The 19220-nt window shown below is 57.8% G+C and overlaps 2 protein-coding genes across 4 annotated transcripts; both read right to left on the bottom strand.

Annotated features, from left to right (window-relative positions):
- Positions 1 to 3248, bottom strand: LOC119712952 (regulator of cell cycle RGCC-like). Of its 2 annotated transcripts, none has more exons than XM_038164868.1 (5): positions 3119 to 3248; positions 2426 to 2581; positions 1875 to 1955; positions 1508 to 1570; positions 1 to 547 (listed from the first exon to the last, which is right to left on the bottom strand). In XM_038164868.1, the coding sequence occupies exons 2-5, from the start codon at positions 2577 to 2579 to the stop codon at positions 510 to 512; spliced, it is 336 nt and encodes a 111-aa protein (XP_038020796.1). In that variant the 5' UTR covers positions 2580 to 2581; positions 3119 to 3248; the 3' UTR covers positions 1 to 509. The 2 variants fall into 2 exon arrangements, with proteins under 2 accessions (XP_038020796.1, XP_038020797.1); XM_038164869.1 differs by having other exon boundaries at positions 1 to 517.
- An 877-nt stretch (positions 3249 to 4125) lies between these two features.
- ARHGAP36 (Rho GTPase activating protein 36) lies at positions 4126 to 18603 on the bottom strand. Of its 2 annotated transcripts, none has more exons than XM_038164867.1 (11): positions 16140 to 16813; positions 14504 to 14673; positions 12252 to 12314; positions 10242 to 10498; positions 9511 to 9706; positions 8931 to 8986; positions 8626 to 8776; positions 8012 to 8160; positions 7473 to 7643; positions 6941 to 7038; positions 4126 to 6021 (listed from the first exon to the last, which is right to left on the bottom strand). In XM_038164867.1, exons 1-11 carry the CDS (start codon positions 16223 to 16225, stop codon positions 5883 to 5885), a joined length of 1536 nt encoding a protein of 511 aa, XP_038020795.1. In that variant the 5' UTR covers positions 16226 to 16813; the 3' UTR covers positions 4126 to 5882. The 2 variants fall into 2 exon arrangements, with proteins under 2 accessions (XP_038020795.1, XP_038020794.1); XM_038164866.1 differs by lacking the exon at positions 16140 to 16813 and adding an exon at positions 16835 to 18603 and having other exon boundaries at positions 4127 to 6021.
- Between the last annotated feature and the right edge of the window lie 617 nt (positions 18604 to 19220).

The following is a 19220-nucleotide window of genomic DNA, read 5'->3' as shown; positions in this document are numbered from 1 at the left end:
AGAGGTTTAAAATCGTGTTCACAGAACCATGTCCCCTCTGTACAGCACAAAACATATTTTTTACAGTATTTACAGCAGCAGCTGGGGCAGAGGTACTTGGGGGGCAGAGAGGGGCCCGATTTGGGGCTCCCCATGCAAAGCAAAGGTCAGCAGTGACAGATGCCACCAAGGAACCAGTCTTCTCAGCCTGGAGGGGTCACTGAGGTCACACTGATATCCTGCAAGCTCATCCTCTCCAGAATTACTCTGGGGGCTTCAGCAGCAGCCCAGCTCCCCCCCAGACCCCTTGGTCCCTGGAGTCACCAAACCCCGCACAGGGCAGGGCCAGGTGCCCGCCCAGGGCTGTCCTCCCCTGGCGCTGGCCTCGCCATCGTCCCACGGCCGGATCCGTCCCCACTGCCCGTCCCTGTCCCCGGAGCCATCCCCACCCCAGCAGGGGTGCAGAAGCAGAGGCAGCATCAGGGAGACTCAGGGCTGGGGCTGCTCCTCTCCAGACTCCGCAGCACAGCTCACATCTCTGCAGGATGACACAGAAGAGGGTGACAGTCTGCAGGGTTAGAGCAGAAATCTGGGGCAGGGGGTCAGCTCTGGTCCCCTTCCTCCCTCCCTCCCAGCATGGCTGGGGCCTGCAAAGGAACACTTCCCACCGGCCACCTCATTTTGGACACCAGGGATGGGAACAGATAGCAGAACTGTGCCTTACACAGTCTGCGTGGGGGAAAATGGTTTTTTTAACCAGGTTGTCTCTGCCTCCAGCCTGTCACGCAGGGCCCCTGTGGGAGGAAGTGGCCTCTGCCTCGGTTTCCCCAGCAAAGCAGCCATTGGGAAGCAGCCAAACTCCCCAGAGGTGCTGGGAACAGATGCCAGATGCCCAGCACAGCATCACCCCCTCTCACAGGGACACCCCCAGGCTCTTACCAGGAGGGAAACATCTGGAGGAGGAGAGCATGACCAACAGGCTGGGACTGCCCTCCCTGCCACCACACAGACCCTCTCTCCTCCCTCCTGATGGGGTGGGTTAGGATACACCAGGAGGGAAGATCCCTTCTTTCCTCCTGCTCACCTTCCCCCCCAGGTAAAGAGCAGCCTCTGAGCAGCAGCTGGAGGGAGGCTGCAGGCAGAGGACCACAGGTCTCTGTGCATCTTCCCAAAAACATCAACAGCTCTGCAGGCTGTGCTGTTGGGCTTCACTGCCAGGACTAACCCAGCCTTCATGTCCCCAGTCCCCTCCCCCAGGCACCAGCACTGCACCTCATCTGAGGCAACTGAGGCAGCAGCGGGGGAAGACACTTAAGCCACGGAAATTCTTCCCAAGCTGAAAGAGTAGAGGGAGGTGACATCCATGAGCCCCTCCCCAAAAGGAAGGATGGAAGGGTTCCACCACTGCAGCCAAAATCAAGTTCCAAGCCCCCTGCAGCGGGACCCCAGGCAGAGGAGGTGCTGGGAGGAGCCCCAGCCCAGGTGTCCCATCCCGTGGGGAGTGCAGGGATCGGGGCTGGCCATGTACCTTCCAAGGCTTTATCCAGGTCTGCGATGAACTCCTCCAGCTCCTGCGTGTCTCCAAGCTTTGCTAGTGGGGAAAAATACAGTCAGGTCTCCCCATTCCCCCTGTCACTGCGGAGAGGACAGACCCCCAACCCCTTGTGCCTAGCACAGCTGCTCCAGCTGTGTTTGTCCCAGCCAGCCCAGCCTCAACTGGGAAAATCCCAATCCAACTTCTGCCCCTTCCAGGCTCCTGCCAGGACACAAGGGCTCATTCCCAATCTGTAGGGCCCCACTGGCACCCCCCTATCTAGGGCTGGCAGTCATTGCCAAGCCCAGCTGAGCACAGAGAAGGAAGCCCTGCAAACCCCTTTGGGTGGGGCCAGGCTCACCTTTGGTGGGGTAAGTGTCAGCTGGGCTGTTGAGGTGCTCCTCACTGGAGTTGAGGCTGCTTCCTGGGGACGTGCTGGCACCTGTGGAGACAGAGCATCAGCCCCTGGCCTGGGCACAGGCACCTGATGAACACTTTGCAGGAACACGGCCCGATCGTGCCCATGGCACAGGGTGGCACACTCTTGGAGACCCCATCTGCTCCTCCCCTGCTTCTGGGAATGCTTGGAAAAATTGAACTGAGTTTCTTTCTCAGGTCAAAGGGCACCAGAGGTTCTCTGGGCACAGTTACAAGGACAGGGTTATTGCAGAAAACTGGGTTATCCCCAGCCTCTCAGTGTCCTACAGCAGCCTGCCTGGCATAAGGAGCCCCGGCAGATGTTGGCAGGTCCTGGGCCAGTATCCAGGGGTCATCCCCCCATTGCTCATCCAGCCCACCAGGGCTGAGTCAGGCAGCATCAGCAGGAAGATGTGCTCCACGGAGGAACCACAGAGCTCCCACCCCGGCAGACACCATCCTCCCCAGGGCTCCTCACCCCCAGCCCAGACTCACTCTCCAGCTCATCGATGCCACTGTCATACACACTCTGTCCCGCTTTCCTCTTCAGCTCCTCCAGGTGCTGCTGGTACTGACTGGCAGGGCCCCGGTCAAAGTCTTCCATGACCTCGTCGAACTCCCTCAGCAGCTCACTGAGCTCCTCAGCCATCGCTGGGGGCAACATGGGGGTGTTGGGTTACCCACCTGGCAGGCAGGGCCGGCAAGAGCCTCTTGGGAGCAGCCCATGCTGGGGACGGGGCAGAGCCGGGCTCCAGTCCCGGCTCCGCAGGCAGGGGCCAGCACGGGTCCGAGCGCACGCAGCTCCTCGGACAGCTCAGCCTTCCCTCCAGCTCATCCCACCGCCAGTAAGAGCTGGTCCTACGCGGGCTTGATAGAATCCCAGAAGGGAGCTTCATGCCCATCCCATCCCACCCCTGCCATGGCAGGGACACCTCCCACTGTCCCAGGCAGCTCCAAACCCCAGTGTCCAGCCTGGCTTGGGCACTGCCAGGGACCCAGGGGCAGCCGCAGCTGCTCTGGCGGGGCTGGCACATGGAGCAGCGGAGGAGGGCACAACCCCCGGCCGGGACCCCCGGCTCCTTCCCGCTCCCGGGGGATGCCCGGCAGCTGCGGGGGGACACAGGAGCGGAGCCCCTCACGGGTTCCGAGGAGGCGGCATCCCCCGGTTCGGTTCGCTTCGGCACTCACCGGCTGCTCGGCTCCCTGCGCTCCGGTCCCGGCGGCAGCGGCGCCTCCCGCTCCGCTCCCGCCGCTTTTGGCCCCGCACCGGGGGCTGGGCGGGGGCGCCGGGAGGCTCCGCCCCCCAAACGGCAGCGCGGGACCGGGGGAGTCCCGGGATCACCCCCCCAGATACCCCCGAACACACACCCCCACACACCCCCGAGCACCCCCGAACAAACACCCCCGAACAAACAAACATCCCCGAACAAACAAACACCCCCGAACACCCCCGAACAAGCACCCCCGAACGCGCCCTGCCCGGTCTCGCTCCCGACGAACCCCGGACAGGAGGTGGGACACGGGCGTCGGGCTCAGCTCCCGGGGAACAAGGGACAGACAGCCTCAAGCTGTGCCAGGGGAGGGTCAGGTTGGATATTAGGGGAAATGCTTCATGGACGGCGCTGTCCGGCCCCGGCACAGCTGCCCAGGGCAGTGGTGCAGTGCCCGTCCCTGGAGGGATTGCAAAGCCGTGTGGATGTGGCGCCTGGGGACGGGGGTCAGTGTGGCCTTGGCAGTGCTGGGGAATGGTTGGACTTGGTGCTCCTGCAGGGCTTTTCCAACCTCAGCCGTTCCACAATTCTCTCCTACAGGTTTCCCAGAGAGCTGTCAAGCCCAGAGCTGTGTCTGGGCCCTGCCCTGGATCCTGGTCAGCAGCGTGAGCGAGACACAGGAGCTTAAAAAAGAGGAGCCCAGGCTCTGCTTTCTTTGCTGTTGACTCTAAACCCACCCATGAACCCAAGCAGCCGGTCCCGCTCCTGCAGATACTCCCTGTTGTACCCTCATACAAGCCCTAGGCCTGGCTCTGCCCCACTAGTCAGAGGGGCTCACGGGGGCTTCGGTGGGGCTGGAACTAAAAACCAGCCAGCACCACCCCAACAGCAGCAACTGCCCCCAAAACCAGCAACTGCTCCCTAAACAGCAATGACCCCCCCAAACAGTGACCAGCTGCTGAGAGCAACCACACCCCCCAAAAGCAGACTCCCCCCACACATTCAGCACTGCCCCGAAAAGAAACCCCCCCTCAAGCAGACACCCCCAGCAGCAGCAGCCCCTCCTCTGCCAGCCCTGGGGATCAGCAATGATCAAGGCAGAACCTTCCCTGTCATTTCTGAGCCCCAAGGCTTGCAGGGGCCAAGAGCCCCTGAAAACAGAACCCGGAGCAGAAGCCAGCCAGCCCCTCCGGAGCGGGTCCAGAGCAATGCCAAGGCTCCGTGAATGAGACGTGCAGCTGCCTGGGAGGGGGTTTATTTTTTGAGGCTGGAATAGAGCAGCTCCGGGCCAGCCCCCAGCGCTCCAGCAGCGGGAGCAGAGTCTCCGTGCAGGCCGGTGCCGGGCTGCCCTCAAGCGGAGTTTCCAGCACTATCCCATCAACACTGCCAGGGATAAACACCCTACGGCGACTGTGATGGCTCTGTAGCAGCCAGAGAAAGCCGGTACTTCCCAGTGAGCTCCCCGTGCCCCCCTGTGCCCGTTATGGTGCTGGGAAAGTGAAATCCAGCAGGACTTTTCCTGCAAAGAGCTGCCTCCTGTGTCAGCATCCCTGTTCCATCCTAGAATCATGGAATCACGGAATGGCTTGGGTGGAAGGGACCTTAAAGTCCATCCCGTTCCACCCCCTGCCATGGGCAAGGACATCTTTCACCATCCCAGGCTGCTCCAAGCCCTGTCCAGCCTGGCCTTGGACACTTCCAGGGATCCAGGGGCAGCCACAGCTGCTCTGGGCAATCTGTGCCAGTGTTTTACCACCCTAGGAAGGAAATTGAAAGGCTGGGGGCAGCTCTTGCAGCAGGTACAATCCCACCCAGAGCAGTGGCTGGACACAATGTTGGTTTCACAGCTGACACTCGAGTGTTCCGGTGGCCCCTGGAACCTTCCACAGCCTCATGGTGTCCCAAATTTATCTGCTCCTCCAGACACAACAGCTCTGCTGCTCTCTGGAGCTTATCAGCTCCCAGGGGGTCTCACCAGCTATCTCACAGCACAGGCTCCTCCGGGAAATGCTTCCCCACCCATCCCAACTGTTCTGATCTGCAGGGAAGGGGGACCTTTGCAAAATAAGAGCCCAGCCCTGAGCAGGGCACCTGAGAAGGTCTGGGTGCCTTCAGACCAGGCCTGGGTGCAGGCTGTGGTGGAATATGGAACACTGTTTGCAGAAGTACTGTTTTGTCCCCAAAAGTGCCCTGCTGTGGCTGCCCCATCCCTGGAAACATTCAAGGCCAGAAGGCCAGGCTGGATGGGGCTTGGAGCAGCCTGGTGCAGTGGAAGGTGTCCCTGCCTGTGCCAGGGCCTCACCACTCTCACGGCGAAGAATTCCTCTGAATATCCCATGAATTTCCCAATTTCTCCCTCTGGCAGTGGGAAGCCATTCCCCTTGTCCTGTCCCTCCAGCCCCTTACAAAAGCATTTGGATTCATGGATAAGGTCCCTCTGAGCCATCTCTTCTCCAGGCTGAGCACTCCCAGCTTCCTCAGCCTGTCCTCCCAAGAGTGCCCGCAGGTCTAGGGATGGCAATCCATTCCCCGAGGTCCTGTGAGAAGGAGGTGGCAGGGGAGGGCCGTGCTGAGGACGTGGCAGCGGTTGGACCCGCAGGGAGGTGCCAGCCCGGCAGGTGACCCCAAGTACAGCTCTGCCCCCAGGGCACAGGCACAGGGGCTGCCCCCAAAGTGAGGCAAGGGCTGGGTTTTGTGGGAAAAGCTGCCTGGTTTTGTCCAGAGAGCCTGGCCAGGGCTCGCTAGATGCCAACATCCAGGTTTAGGAAGGAGACGTTGCTGTAGAGCTCCGAGGAGACCGAGCCTCGCTCCAGGCTGTGCGTCCAGCCGGGCAGCGCGGACGGAGCGAGGTCCTCCCTGGGATCCTCACGCTCTGCGCTCCTAAGGAAGCAAAAAAGAGAGAGATGCTGTTTGCAAATGCTTCTACTGCCTACTGCACTCCCAAATGGGCTCAAGCAGTGATCCCAAAGATTGCCATCTCCAGGCAGTCCCAAAAGGAATGTGAAGACAAACAAGAAGCTGTAGCATGGATCACAGAATCCTAGGTTTGGGTTGGAAGGAACTTTGAAGAGCATCTAGTCCATGGGCACAGATACCTTCCACTAGACCAGGTTGCTACAAGCCCCATCCAAACTGGTATGGAAGTGGCCTGTGGTCCAGGAAAACCCTTCCCACAGGACAATTCATGTTTACTGAACAGTCACCAGCTCCACTGAAGGCTCCTGAGCATCCCCTGCTTCCCAGGATCCCCTGTTTCCAACCATTCCCTACTTCCAACCCCAGGGAACGAACTCCCTCCTGCATTGTGTGCCCTGGTGGAGCCAGCTCATGGGATGTGAGGTCCTTTCAGCCACCATTTTTACCCTTAGGGAAGGGCATGAGCTCCAGTTCTGAGCCTCAGTGGGACTGTCCCATCTTGCACCCAAAATGTGGATGTATGGACAGATCTGGCAGCCCCACACGGACCCACGGGGCCGGCAAAGACTGCAGTGAAACAAGGACACCAAGGATGGAGGGGGTTTGAAGGAGGCCGGTGGTGGAGAGGGAATCAGCGTGTGACACCGAGAGGCAAGAGCAGGGGAGGGGCTGGAGGAGCTGTGTGGATACCAAAGCTCTGGAGAGAGCTGGCACAGGCTGAGGAGCAAACAGGGAGCTCTGAGGGACGGGAAGGATGGAGTGTGAAGGGCTGTTGCTGGGGAGCTCGTGACCAGGGTGCTGTAGGAAGGAGCAATCTGGAGGAAGATGAGCAGGGCGTGCTGTCACTTGTCCCTGTGCCCTGAGGAGCCCCTGGGGCACTTACGGCACGTCAGGGAACTTCCTGCGCAGCAGGTACTCGATGACATCGGGGTCTGTCTGGAACAGCCTCCTCAGCACGTCGCATTGCATCTCTGGAGACACCTGGGGAGACACGGCCACACCACTCGTGGGACCACTCTCGGCAGGAGGCTGAGCAGAGGCAGCCAAGGAGAGACCCCAGGACGTGGTCACAGACCCAGCATGTTGGTGTCACACCCCACACGCCTCCCAGGGTCTGCAGGATCTCAGACCCTGCTTTCCCCCACTATCCCCAGTCCTTTGGCTCCCTGCAGACCACAAAAATTGCCATTAGGCTTTTTGGGGACCTGAAATGTCACATTCCAACAGACCTGAGGGGACTCTTACTACAGCCTGCGAGTGCCCTGTGGGAAGGTGGAGAGAGGATGGAGCCAGATCCTTCCCAGAGGATGGGAACAGACCGAGGTGTGCATCTCTGACAGTGACAAAATCCTTCCCCTGCTGCTCTTGGAAGAGTTCAGAGGGAAGGAGGGGCTGCCCTGAGGAGCCCCACGTACCATGAACAGGGAGTGGTGGTGCTCAATCAGCCTCTGGAGCACCAGGATTATGGCAGCGCTGTCCTCAAAGTTCAGGGCACCGGCATCTTTCTCTCCAGGCTTCTCCTTCTGCAGGATGTTGGGACCAAAGACTGTAGCCAGGTTTGACACTGTCATTTTATTCCCAGGAATCTACAAGGAAGCACAAATGGAAGCTGTGGACTGTGGATGTAGTGGCATGGGATGTCCCAGGATATCCTCACCCACCCCAGGGCAGGAACACAAGGGCGAGGGAGGGTGAGATGTTGGTCTGGGTCCAGTTTGGTCCTCTCTGAGCTGGTGGCAGGGCCAGCACAAAGGACTTGAGGTGCTGGAGCACACACTCATCCCATTCCAACCTGCCTCACCTTCCCGCCTTTTCCAACCACAATGATCCCGGGATTCCATGAAGAATTTGTTTTTTCCCGAAGCCTTCACCCAGGCTTGCAGCAGCTCCTCTCAGCTGCAGCCACAGCAGCCCGAGCACCTTTCCCCAGGCAGCTCCTCTGGAGCAGCCTTACCTCGCGGCCCTCGGGGTCCCGGGAGCTCTCAGCGTGCCGGGCCACCTCGGCCAGGAAGCGCAGGAGCCGGAGCAGGGTGTCACTGTGGCACGGGGGCAGCAGGAACAGCAGCAGCTGCAGGGTGTCCAGCTGGGCCGGGCCCTCCAGGGCTGGGGAGAGCAGCTGTTAGTGAGGGTCCCAGCCCACCAGGCACTTCCAGCCCTCCTCCACATGCTTGGCAATGAGCTCTGGTGGGAGCCAGGCTGCTGTCCCACCCTTCCTCCCGTGGGATGCAGGACCCAGCGAGGGCTGTGGCGTTGTTTGATACTGCACGGCCACACAGCCAAAGACTGTCGTGGACCAGAGGGATTTTTATAGCCCAATTCAAAAGAAATCAAACAAAAACCCCACCAAACCCACTGTTTACAGTAACTGCGTGTGGCAGTGCCAGGGAGCACAACACCCTTCCCATCGCTGTCCAGAGGCTTTGGAAAAGAAGGGTGGTGAGGAAGGATCCATTCCTGGCAGTGTCCAAAGTCAGGCTGGACAGGACTAGGAACAACCTGACCAAGTGAGAGGTGCCCCCAACACAAATCCTCCTGTGGCTGTGCAGGCTCTGCTCCTCAGGTACTCACTGGCTGTGCTGAGGAAGGCTCCATAGAGCTCTCTGGGAATCAGGGAATTGGGCATATCCCGGAGAAACTCTTTGAGCAGGGCAGCCACATCATGAACACTTTGATGCTCATCCAAGAAAACATCCAGCCCTTGGTCAAACTCTTCCCTCAGCTTGGAGATGGAAGAAATGGGAAGCATGAAAATCAGTAAGTTCTAGTCGGTTTCAGACCTCTCCACACCAGTGTCAGCTCTATCCATCCCCATCCACACGAGCCTCTATCCCCAACAAAGCACAGCCAGAGGATGCAGTCAGTGTCTCCTTTACCTGCTGGACTCTTTTCTTGGAGCTCCCGACACGGAAGATGCCAACAGTTTGGAGCCCTGGGGGACAGAGAGGTTAGTGCTGTGCATTCCCATGGCTCCCTGCCACCCTGGCTGCTCCTGGGAGCACCTCAGCACCGTGGCAGAGCTTCTCTTGCATGGCTTTCCCTTCTCCAGGCAGTGAGGAAAAGGAAAGGCTGTGGAGCCATGAGATTTCCTTGGGTTGCCTGTGGGAAGGGAGGTGATCCCATCCCTACAGTCACTGTGAGCAAGGGCTGGATGTGCAGCAGAGGTTGAGGCACCAGGAGATGGTCACTGACACACACAGTGACATTCCCTCCTCAGTGACATTCCCCTCTGGTGCTGCATCCAACCCAGAGGACTCTCCACAGGAGGCTTTTTGGAAGATGCCCTGCCCCAGGACTCACGGAAGCATTCAGGTTGGGAAAGACCTCCAAGGCCACGGAGTCCAACCTTCGGGTGAATCCCACGGTGCCCGTTAAACCCGGCCCTCCTCCCACCTCGGGGGTGGTCAGGCCAGGATGTCCTGGTGGCCACACACAGGGAGTTTTTCCAGCCCTTACCGTGCGTCTCAAGGTGAGTGCAGCACCTGTCCACAATCCGTGGCACCTGCCAGGTGATGGGGTTCAGGCTCAGCGGCTTCTTCTTGCCCCGGCTTCTGCGAGGGTCCAGCTCGTGGGGGTGTGAGAGCTGCAGGGCCTCCAGCAGCTCGGACGTGTTGTCACTCAGGTCTGTGATGGAATCCACACACAGGGCCCCCTGTGATGGAGCACAGGGCATTTGCAGGTGGCAGGAATGACCCCACAGATCCATCACTGCCGTGACCTCACAGGTTTCTGGGAAAGGGCAGCATCCAGTGCCACCCCTGCCATGGGCAGGGACACCTTCCACTGTCCCAGGTTGCTCCAAGCCCCAGTGTCCACCCTGATCTTGGTCACTTCCAGGGATCCAGGGGCAGCCACGGCTTCTCTGGGCCCCTGTGCCAGGGCCTCCCCACCCTCATGGGGAAGAATTCCTCCCCAATATCCCATCCATCCCTGCCCTCTGGACCCCTAAATGTCCCCCTGGTAACCTCAGCTCCATGAGAGCTTTGCTAGTGAGGGTCCTCCCACTCCTTGCAGTCCACCTCTGAGGGGACTGGGCACATCACCATTTCCCCGAGGACAGACTGGGACCGGCCCAGCCTGGGACACAACCAACTCAGCCAAGAAAAAACCCTGGAAAATCCCATTTATTGCCGAATTGAGACGCCCCCATCCCACAGCACCACCGCAGCCCATTTTGGGGACCATACCCTCCGCTGGCTCCAGGAGCTCTTGTCCACAAGGGCTGGGGAAAGCGGCTCCTCTGGGAAGCCCCTGTCAGGTGCCCGGATGCAGCTGGTGCCCATTCCCAGCCTCTTGTGTCTCTGAGCCCGGAACCTGGTCACCGTGGCCTCCACCTCCAGGCAGAGCCGCCGGCTCCTGCCCACGGCCTCCTGCAGCTGCCGGCAGGCGCGGTCGTTGGCGATGACCTGGGGCAGCGGGACCCCGAAGGTGTGGGGAGAGCAGTCTGGGGGAAACACGGGAGGAAGGGACAGGCATTGCAGTGAGGGAGCTGAGCGGACGAACCCCGCGTGTCCAGGAGCACCTGGAGCCAGGCAAACCCGAAGGGAGCTGCTCCTCCTGGAGAGCAGGAAAGGTGTGGTGGGACCCCAGGTGCCAAAGAGCCAAGGGGGAGGGCAGGGTATGGGAACGGGGTGCTGGGGGGAGAGGCAGGAGGCACAGGGGCCTACTCTCCATCAGTGGGCTTCTTGAAGCCTGTCCCAGTTTTTCCTGGAGTTTCCTTCCTCTAACTGGCTACAGGCCCATGAAGATGCCATGGCATCTATGAAGCAACAACTTCATAAATCACCAAAAGATCCTTTCCAAATTCTAACTGTAAGAAATGGATTTGTAGAGAGTTCTCAGGGCCCAACAGAAGGTCCACACAGTATACATCCATATGCAAACTTTGAGACAAGAAATGCTGACTTAGAAGTACCATAGAATAAGACAGATATTGTTGAGAGAGAAATGGAGCTAGAAAAAAGTTTCAAAAGATGACCTTACAAATAAGACTAGATACTTTAGAGAAATAAAACTATGAAAAATGCATTATATTAGGACCCACGAGGGGTAGTTTTAGATGATTTGCTTTAAGGCATCTACAGCATGGCATGGCAAAAAGCTGATAGGCCAAGAAATGCTCACAGTGTGTCGTAATTAGGAAATAGCTGGCTTTTGATTGTGATAGCGTGAATTATAACATCTGTATTGTCTCACCCTTCTCATGAGATTGAAAATTGAATAAAAGTTTTTAAAACACTTCTCAGCTGCCCCATCTCTAGAGCAAGAAGAGAGTATTGTCCAACAAATTGGTGCCCCACGTGAGGAGCAGATAACTAAACTGTCCGAGCTGCTGGAAAGCCCCAAGGTCATTTTTGTAAAGTGTTGCTGAGAGAAGCACACATCCCAGGATCATAATTCTTGCAAGAAGAGAGAAGTTGGATTTCTACCCTCATCGCTGGCTCGAACAGGACGGAGATCCGACAAGGACTTGCCTGCTGTTCAACATCAGGTAAGCCTCAGGGAACATCTTAGGACACGAGATGTCCAAATTGCCTAGAGGTGTTTATAAAAACCTTAAAGATCTGGTCAAACCTAATTCCTGTAACATTTCAAAATCTGAGTTAAAGGACTTACTATTATGCATTCAGAAGCAGTTCCCAGCTGCGGATGAAGCTTCTATGTTATCCCTCCCTCTCTGGGAACTTTTAGGACTGAAACTATACAATGCTTTTACCATAAACAGGGATCAAACAGCCACTAAGTTGCTGCCAGCATGTCATACAATGATTGATATGTTTAAACATTCTACTAAATATTCTAAGTAAAATATGAGGCCTTAATTTCAGTAGTTTCCTTGAATGGGTTTTGTACTGGTGTGGGGAAGCTCATTCCTACCTGCCTCTGCTCTAGGATTCTGTGTTCCCCAGGGCTGTCACTGAGGTCCTTCAAGGGGTGCTAAGATAGAACTGGAGGTTGCAAGATTGGGGCAAAACGGGCAGATAGACACATTTATAGGTGTTCACCTTGAAAATGCATTTCACATTGCGCATATGCCACACACCTTTCCTTGCCTTCCATCAAGCTCGTGCCATTCCAAGAGCAGCAGAACTGCAATGAAGCATCCTGCTGGATTCGGGCACCTCCCACCCCACCAAGAATCACTCATTCCCCCTGAGAGCAGGGACCAAAGCCCAGGTAAAAGTGAGGCTCCTCACCTTTCCTCTCCTTCGAGAAGCTCTCCAGCTTCTGCCGGATGGATTTAATGCCTTTGGAGCCATCTAGGAGAAGACAAGGAGAAGGTTCAGCACCAGCATCTTGGGGCTGGCTCAGCATAGGCTTCCTGTCCCTCTGCAGCCTCCAGCCAGGGGACACTGCAGTGACAGCCACGACCCTGAGGGGATCCAGGAGTCCCCTGGGACACAGTGGGCAGCAGCTGCCCAGGGACCAGCCCTGGAGATGGACAGCACTGCCTGGGGAACAGCCCTGGAGATGGACAGCACTGCCCAGGGAACAGCCCTGGAGATGGACAGCACTGCCTGGGGAACAGCCCTGGAGATGGACAGCACTGCCTGGGGAACATTCCTGGAGATGGACAGCACTGCCTGGGGAACATTCCTGGAGATGGACAGCACTGCCCAGGGACCAGCACTGGAGATGGACAGCACTGCCTGGGGAACAGCCCTGGAGATGGACAGCACTGCCCAGGGACCAGCCCTGGAGATGGACAGCACTGCCCAGGGACCAGCCCTGGAGATGGACAGCACTGCCCAGGGAACAGCCCTGGAGATGGACAGCACTGCCTGGGGAACATTCCTGGAGATGGACAGCACTGCCTGGGGAACATTCCTGGAGATGGACAGCACTGCCTGGGAAACACTCCTGGAGATGGACATCACTGTCTAGGGAACAGCCCTGGAGATGGACAGCACTGCCCAGGGAACAGCCCTGGAGATGGACAGCACTGCCTGGGGAACATTCCTGGAGATGGACAGCACTGCCTGGGGAACATTCCTGGAGATGGGCACCATCCTCTGCGGGTGAAGGGGTGGAGGGACCCCATGGCTCTACACGAGCAGTGAGACCCAGAAAGGCTTTTGGGAATGTTTTACAGAGCACAGACATAAAAAGTTGTACAAAACACCATCACAAATGCCATCCTGCTCTGTAGGACTCCCACCTCACACATGCAGCAGCAGTGAACTGAGAATTCCCTCACTGCCCACCCTAAATCCTTCCAGGTCACATCACCCTATTCTGGCTCGTACTCTTCATTCCTGAGGAATTCTCTTCCTAGGAACAGCTTATATCTACTTGTTTGGGTTATTTTGTAAGACTTAGAGGAAAGCTCTGACAGCTGGAATGAGGAACATGAGTGTAGAAGCCAACATAAATTATCCAGCAGCACACTGACCAACCAGGAAGGAAATATTGGGGTTTGGGGCTTTTTTTGGCACTGCACCGGTCCCTAGGGGAGCTGCTGCTGGATCACAACAGCCACTGCAGGCTGGATCACAAGAGTCCAAAATAAAACAAAATAGAAAAGGAATCAGGATGTTTGTGGTCAAAGTACTCCAGGGCTGCAGTCCTGGAGCAACTGGGAGTTCTGGGAAGGAGAGGGGAGCTGTGCTGGACTCCTCATGACGCCGTTTCATGGCATGAAATCTTTGAGATATTAAGGTGGGAAGCCAGACTTGGGTGCCACCTTAAGCAGTTGGTGCTCAGTGTGAGGCTGGGCACTGGGAATTGCTCCATCCCTGGGAGAGGATCCCAGAGACCTGGGGCCTCCGTCCTGCCCTGGGCTGCCAGGAGTGGAAGGGGGGCTGGAGATCCCCAGGCTCGCTCTGCACTCCCAGCCCCAGCCCTGGTGAGCTGGTGGCATCCCCTGCCCTACTGGGATGCCAAAATATGGCCCAGGGCACAGGAGGCACATCAAGGGGATAAGAAGTGAATTTGGGAAGGAGTCTGGGAACCACAACTCTCTGGGTTTGCTGGTGGACACAGGCAACCCTGGGAACCCTGACAGGGCCTCTGTGCTCAGTTCCTGTGAAGCTCCTAAATTTATCCACCCTTTTATGTGCCAGTGCATTATCCACTCTCCCACAAGCCCCTTTCCAGCATCAGGACTTAGTGCTGGCCATGGATCCTAACAGCAAATCCCGTCCCACCCCAAGGGCACTCAGACAATCCCAGTGGAGGCCTCGCCAAGCTGTCACATCTGGTTTGGGTTTGGGGTGGGAGGGTCATGTTCTCACACTGCCGCGGACATGCAAACCCCTCCACAGGCTGATCAGGCCTTCGGGGCTCAGAGTAAAGCAGGAATGAGAAATAGAACGGACCAAAATGTGTCCCAAATGTCATCCCGGGCTGTGGTGCGGGGGTGAGCAGCAGGAATGGCTCAGCCTCAGCCCCCCTTGGCAGGAGCGTCCTCTCCTGTCCTCTCCCATCCTGTCCCTCCTCTCCCCTGTACCTCTGTCCAGACTGAGATGCCCCACGGGCAGCCTCTCCTGCAGCTGGAACAGTGCCAGCTCCTGCAGACTGGCCCTCTCCAGCTCCGACAGGCTCTGCAGGGCCACGGGCTGCATCCCAGGACTGGGGCCTGGCACACGGAGCGAGCCGAATGTCCTCTGGAAAACACACCTGTGGGAAAGGAACACACGGCAGCGACACTGCTTTAGGAGAGAAACTGCTGGGAGCACCCCAGGGAGTGTTTGCAGGAGACATTGGTCCCTCTGTCACCTCTCCAAAGAGCCAGCGGGGCTGCAGATGCCCCCAACTACATCATCTCACTTCAACCTTCCAAGCAAAGGCCTGGGAGGCATCAGGAGAAGATATTTAGATTTGATATTGGGAAGGAATCGTTCCCTGTGATGGTGGGGAGGCCCTGGCACAGGGTGCCCAGAGCAGCTGTGGTTGCTCTGTCCCTGGAAGCGTCTGTGGCCAGGTTGGACAGGGCTTGGTGCAGCCTGACCTGGTGGAAAATATCCCTGCATGGAAGGAGATAAGCTTTAAGATCTCTCCCAAATTCTATGATTTATCTCTTTTAAATCACAAACATGACCAGAGGTGCCCAAGCCCTTTACCCCAGACACAGGCTGGACACCCCATCTCCTCTCCCAGAGCTTCGGGGAGCCCTCCCTGTTGTGTGCAGGCTCTGGGAGAGCCCGCACAGGGACCTGGTCCTCACCCCACACCGACCTGGCTGCCTCCAGCAGGGCCACCTCCTCCTGGTGCCACCTGTGCCCCTGCCCCAGCGGCACCACCCGGCACGGTCCAAAGAGCAACAGCAGCCCCAGAGAGAAGATAGGATTGAGGTCAGAGTACGGGCTCTGAAAAGAACCTCCCCAAAGAGGCTTCAGGCAAGAATGAAAAATAAATGCCTGGAAGTCTCAAGGGATGCAGTGAGACCCCCAGGAACGGGACAGGGCTCCTGTGTCAGTCTCTGCCACCCCCCTCCAGCCCCTGAGACTGGTTCCTTCTGGCCAGGTTTGAAATTTCAGTTTCTAAAGGTTAGAAATTAGAAATTTAGAAATTAGAATTTAGAAAGTTATATAAATTAAAGAAGAAAACAAATATAAAAGAGTTGTTCAGAGCTCCCTGTAAGTGGACACTGAAAAGGGAATTCAGCTACATCATAGAATCCCACACTGGTTTGGGTTGGAAGAGACCTCAAAAACCATCTCATTCCACCCCTGCCATGGCAGGGACACCTCCCACTGTCCCAGGCTGCTCCAAACCCCATCCAGCCTGGCCTTGGGCACTGCCAGGGATCCAGGGGCAGCCACAGCTGCTCTGGGCACCCTGTGCCAGGGCCTGCCCACCCTAGGAAGGAATTCCTTCCCAATATCCCATCTATCCCTGCTGTCTGTCAAATCAAAGAGGCACAATGCAGGGATTTTTATAACTTCCATCCTGCTCCCCTGGGATGGCATGGGGCAGGAAACTCCTTGGCTGTCACAGATGAGATCATCTCCCCATGCCAGGGACAGGTCCTGTGCCTCTGCTGCATCGGGAGCTCCCAGCAGGGCGGGAGCAGCTCTGCTGTGCATGGATGGCTGGATGGACGGATGGACAAACCCCCAGAGAGACGCACTGCAGGGAATTACCTTTGTGCAGGTGAAGCTCCACACTCCAGCAGAGCCCACGGCCACATCCCCAGCCTGAGCAGAGTCTTGGGGGATGTGGCTGCCATGGGGTGAGGAGGAGGAGGAAGCCCAGTCACGAGAGGGAGCGGCAGAGGGAAGGCAGGAAGGAGAAGGTCGGACGAGCTGCTGCTTATCTGCCCAACCGCAGGCGCCGCTCGAAGAGCCCTGTGGCGTGCCACTGCCACCGGTACTGCCAAAGCTCATCCTCCAGGAGTTACCCCCAAACACCTGTCCTGCTGCTCACCCCAGGTGTGGATTTATGTCCCCGGGAACAGCTGGGATGGCGACCAGCACCTCCAAGCCAGAGGCACAAGAGCAGTGTGGGTGTCCCGGCAGAGGACAGGGATCAGTGATCCCTGTGAATCCCATGGGACAGGAGAGCTCGCTCAGCCTGGGCAGGCACCAGGCTCCCCACAAGGAAGGAAATGCTGGCCCGCAGCAGGGGCAAAGGCAGAGCCCCACAAAAATCCTCCTTTGGAGGGGATGCCGGAGCAGGAATCTCACTAACTCAAAAACAGGACTAGAGCTTATTTCAGGAAATCTGACGGGGAAAGCTCAGTCCAGCTGCCCCCTCCAGTCCCAAGGAGCAGTGGCTGCTCCCCCAGTCTCAGCTGCAGTTTCTCTCATCCCAGCTGGAACAAAGGGCCCACTTTTACCTTGCCTGTGTCCTCTTGCAGCAGCACCAGCAGCTCCTGGAGCTCCCGGCTCTTCCTTTGGGACAATGGTTTTCACAGCAGCATCTCCTCAAAGGCTCCAGGGGCCCTTCCAGCCCACAGGCAGGAGGAGAAGTGGGGAAGTGATGGAAAGGAGCTGCCACAGCCACAGAGGGGAGGAGAGAGGGGATGAGAATGTGAATTTTCTGCCAAAGAAATGAGAGCCAGAAACAGCGTGTGGAGAGAGGGCAGGGCTGGGTGGAAGGAACCGCGCTTCCCACGCTGGACACGGAGCCTTGGCAGGGATTGCTCATTGCTCAATCCCCTCCATCCTCAGCTTTCCCCACTCCCATCCATGGGCAACCAGGACACCCCCGAAGCATCAGCTGTGCTGGCAGGTGAAACCTGAACTGGGAACGTGCTGCCTGGGCTGGCTGGGGAGGGCCAGGGGATGATTCCCACCTCAGCCTGGTGCTCCACCATGGCATCTTCCCCGTGACAGAGTGTCTGGCAGGGTCTGGCACATGGATGCTCTCTACATCCAGGGTCCCTGCAGAGCTCTGCTGTTGAGGAGCTCACAAAGCTCGTGGGGTGGAGCTACAGCTCAGGCTGTTTCCAGAGGGTTACAGACCTGGGAGAGCCTCCCAAACCTCTACCAACACCCAAAATTGGCACTTCCTTGCCAGTTAACATGCCCATAGCCCTTTGGGGGCCACAGCCGGGCTCCTGGCCCATGATAATGGAATAGTTTGGGCTGGAATGACAAAGAAAGCAGCAGCGCCAAGATTTGCCCATAAAAAATGTTTATTCCTTAAAAATACAGCATTCATCTGCAGGGATGCAACTATTCAGAACATTTTTAAAGGGTTTTTATCTGCTCCCAGTGTGGCAAGCGCTCAGTGTTGGGAGCAGAGAGAGCAACAGCCCATGTGGGAACAGCCTGGTCCCAAGGGAAGATCTCTGTCACCCATCCCTGGATGCCACCTCAGCAGCCCATCTGCAGGATGGATTTCTCCTGGGAGAAACCTCAGCCCCTCTGGAAAGGTCCTGGGACAGGGGAGGCAGCAAGACCCTGGGGTGCTCGCCCTGAATCACTTTCACTGCACCAGCCATCGCCCCACAGGCCCTGGCTCCTCTCCCTTCTGCTGCCCCATGGAACAACCTGCCTGGTCTCTCCAACAGCCCCAGCCCCCTCAGAGCCCCAGGAGGTGGCTCTGGCTGCCCACGGTGCCCCGGCCCCATCCCAGCTCCCACCCTGCAGCCAACAGAGGCTGGGACCCAGCCAGTCCTTGTGCTGCAGGAGCTGCCCTGCTGGGGAGCCCAGCCCTGTCCCCACTGACCCCACGCCTTCCCTGGCTCCGGGTGCTCCAGCCACGGCTGCTCTCAGGGCTCTGCAACTGTCCTGAGTCCTGAAGTTTCTTCCTTGATTTTCCCAAGGAGAGCTCTCACTGGGTACACACCACTCTGCTCTCTCTCCACCTGGCTGACCCCCAGGGACAGGTGGCACAGTGCCACATTCCCACCTAGCACAGTAGGGGTGTCCCCTCTGTGGCCACCCTGGCTCCCCCAGTGCCCAGGGAGAACCGGTGCCAGGCTCTGCCAGTGGAACAACAACGAGGAGGATGATTCATTGGGGCTGGAGGATGAAGGTGCAGGAAGAAATCCAAGGGATCTGGAGAGACCTCAGAGCCTTGGGGTGAGTGGGAAAGGGAGCAGGAGCACAGGCAGTGCTCTCCTCTGTCCTTCCCATTGCAGGGGATGGTGAGGGGAGAAACAGCTGGCTCCAAGCCTGATGTCACCAGTGGAATTTTGGGGTTTTGGACGAGGAATTGGTTCACACACCATCAGGTCTCTGTGCCAGGTACACAGAACACACCAGAAATGTCCCTGTACTCACCTGGGCACTACCTTGGCCATGGCACAGGGCCAAGCAGGAAGCACCTAGCAGGATGACACCAGGGCTGGGGACGTGTCACACGTGCGGGAAATGCCTGAGAACAGGAGCACATGAACTGGGGCTTCTCCCCCAAAGATGAGGTGGGATCAACAGCCCAAGTGAAGGGCACCAACACCTGGGGCATGGGGAACGAACAGGAGGGGCTGGAACTGTGCCAGCTGCCGTGCTGGGAGCACACTGGGATGCCTAGCAGAACAGGAATACTGCATGGGGTGACTGAGAGCTCTGCAGGTGACACCAGGCTGGGAACGTGAGGCTGCTGCAGGCAGGAGGATCCAGAGGGCTCCAGGCAGGCTGGGATGGGCTGAGCTGTGCTACCCTGCACCTCTGCACAGCTGGGCAAGAGCATGGCATGCACGGGGAACATGAAGAACAGAGCTAGGAAGGATCAGGAGCAGAAGTCTGTGCTGCTTGAGCTTGGTCTCCAAAGCA

This window comes from Motacilla alba, chromosome 4A, assembly GCF_015832195.1.
Source record: "Motacilla alba alba isolate MOTALB_02 chromosome 4A, Motacilla_alba_V1.0_pri, whole genome shotgun sequence".
Lineage (NCBI taxonomy): Eukaryota > Metazoa > Chordata > Aves > Passeriformes > Motacillidae > Motacilla > Motacilla alba.
The sequence above is the reverse complement of the archived record's forward strand: the minus strand, read 5'-3'. Positions and strand labels throughout refer to the sequence as shown.

What these genes read in the sequence shown, in the direction of transcription:
- LOC119712952 (XM_038164868.1), bottom strand. Translation starts at nt 2,579, where the DNA reads ATGGCTGAGGAGCTCAGTGAGCTGCTGAGGGAGTTCGACGAGGTCATG. An exon ending in TGGCATCGATGAGCTGGAGA is followed by an intron (nt 1,956 to 2,425) that starts GTGAGTCTGGGC and finishes CTGTCTCCACAG; the next exon opens with GTGCCAGCACGTCCCCAGGA. An exon ending in TGACACTTACCCCACCAAAG is followed by an intron (nt 1,571 to 1,874) that starts GTGAGCCTGGCC and finishes TTTCCCCACTAG; the next exon opens with CAAAGCTTGGAGACACGCAG.
- ARHGAP36 (XM_038164866.1), bottom strand. Translation starts at nt 17,145, where the DNA reads ATGAGCAATCCCTGCCAAGGCTCCGTGTCCAGCGTGGGAAGCGCGGTT. An exon ending in CCAAGAAAAGAGTCCAGCAG is followed by an intron (nt 8,777 to 8,930) that starts GTAAAGGAGACA and finishes TCCATCTCCAAG; the next exon opens with CTGAGGGAAGAGTTTGACCA. An exon ending in AGCCTTCCTCAGCACAGCCA is followed by an intron (nt 8,161 to 8,625) that starts GTGAGTACCTGA and finishes TGCTCTCCCCAG; the next exon opens with CCCTGGAGGGCCCGGCCCAG.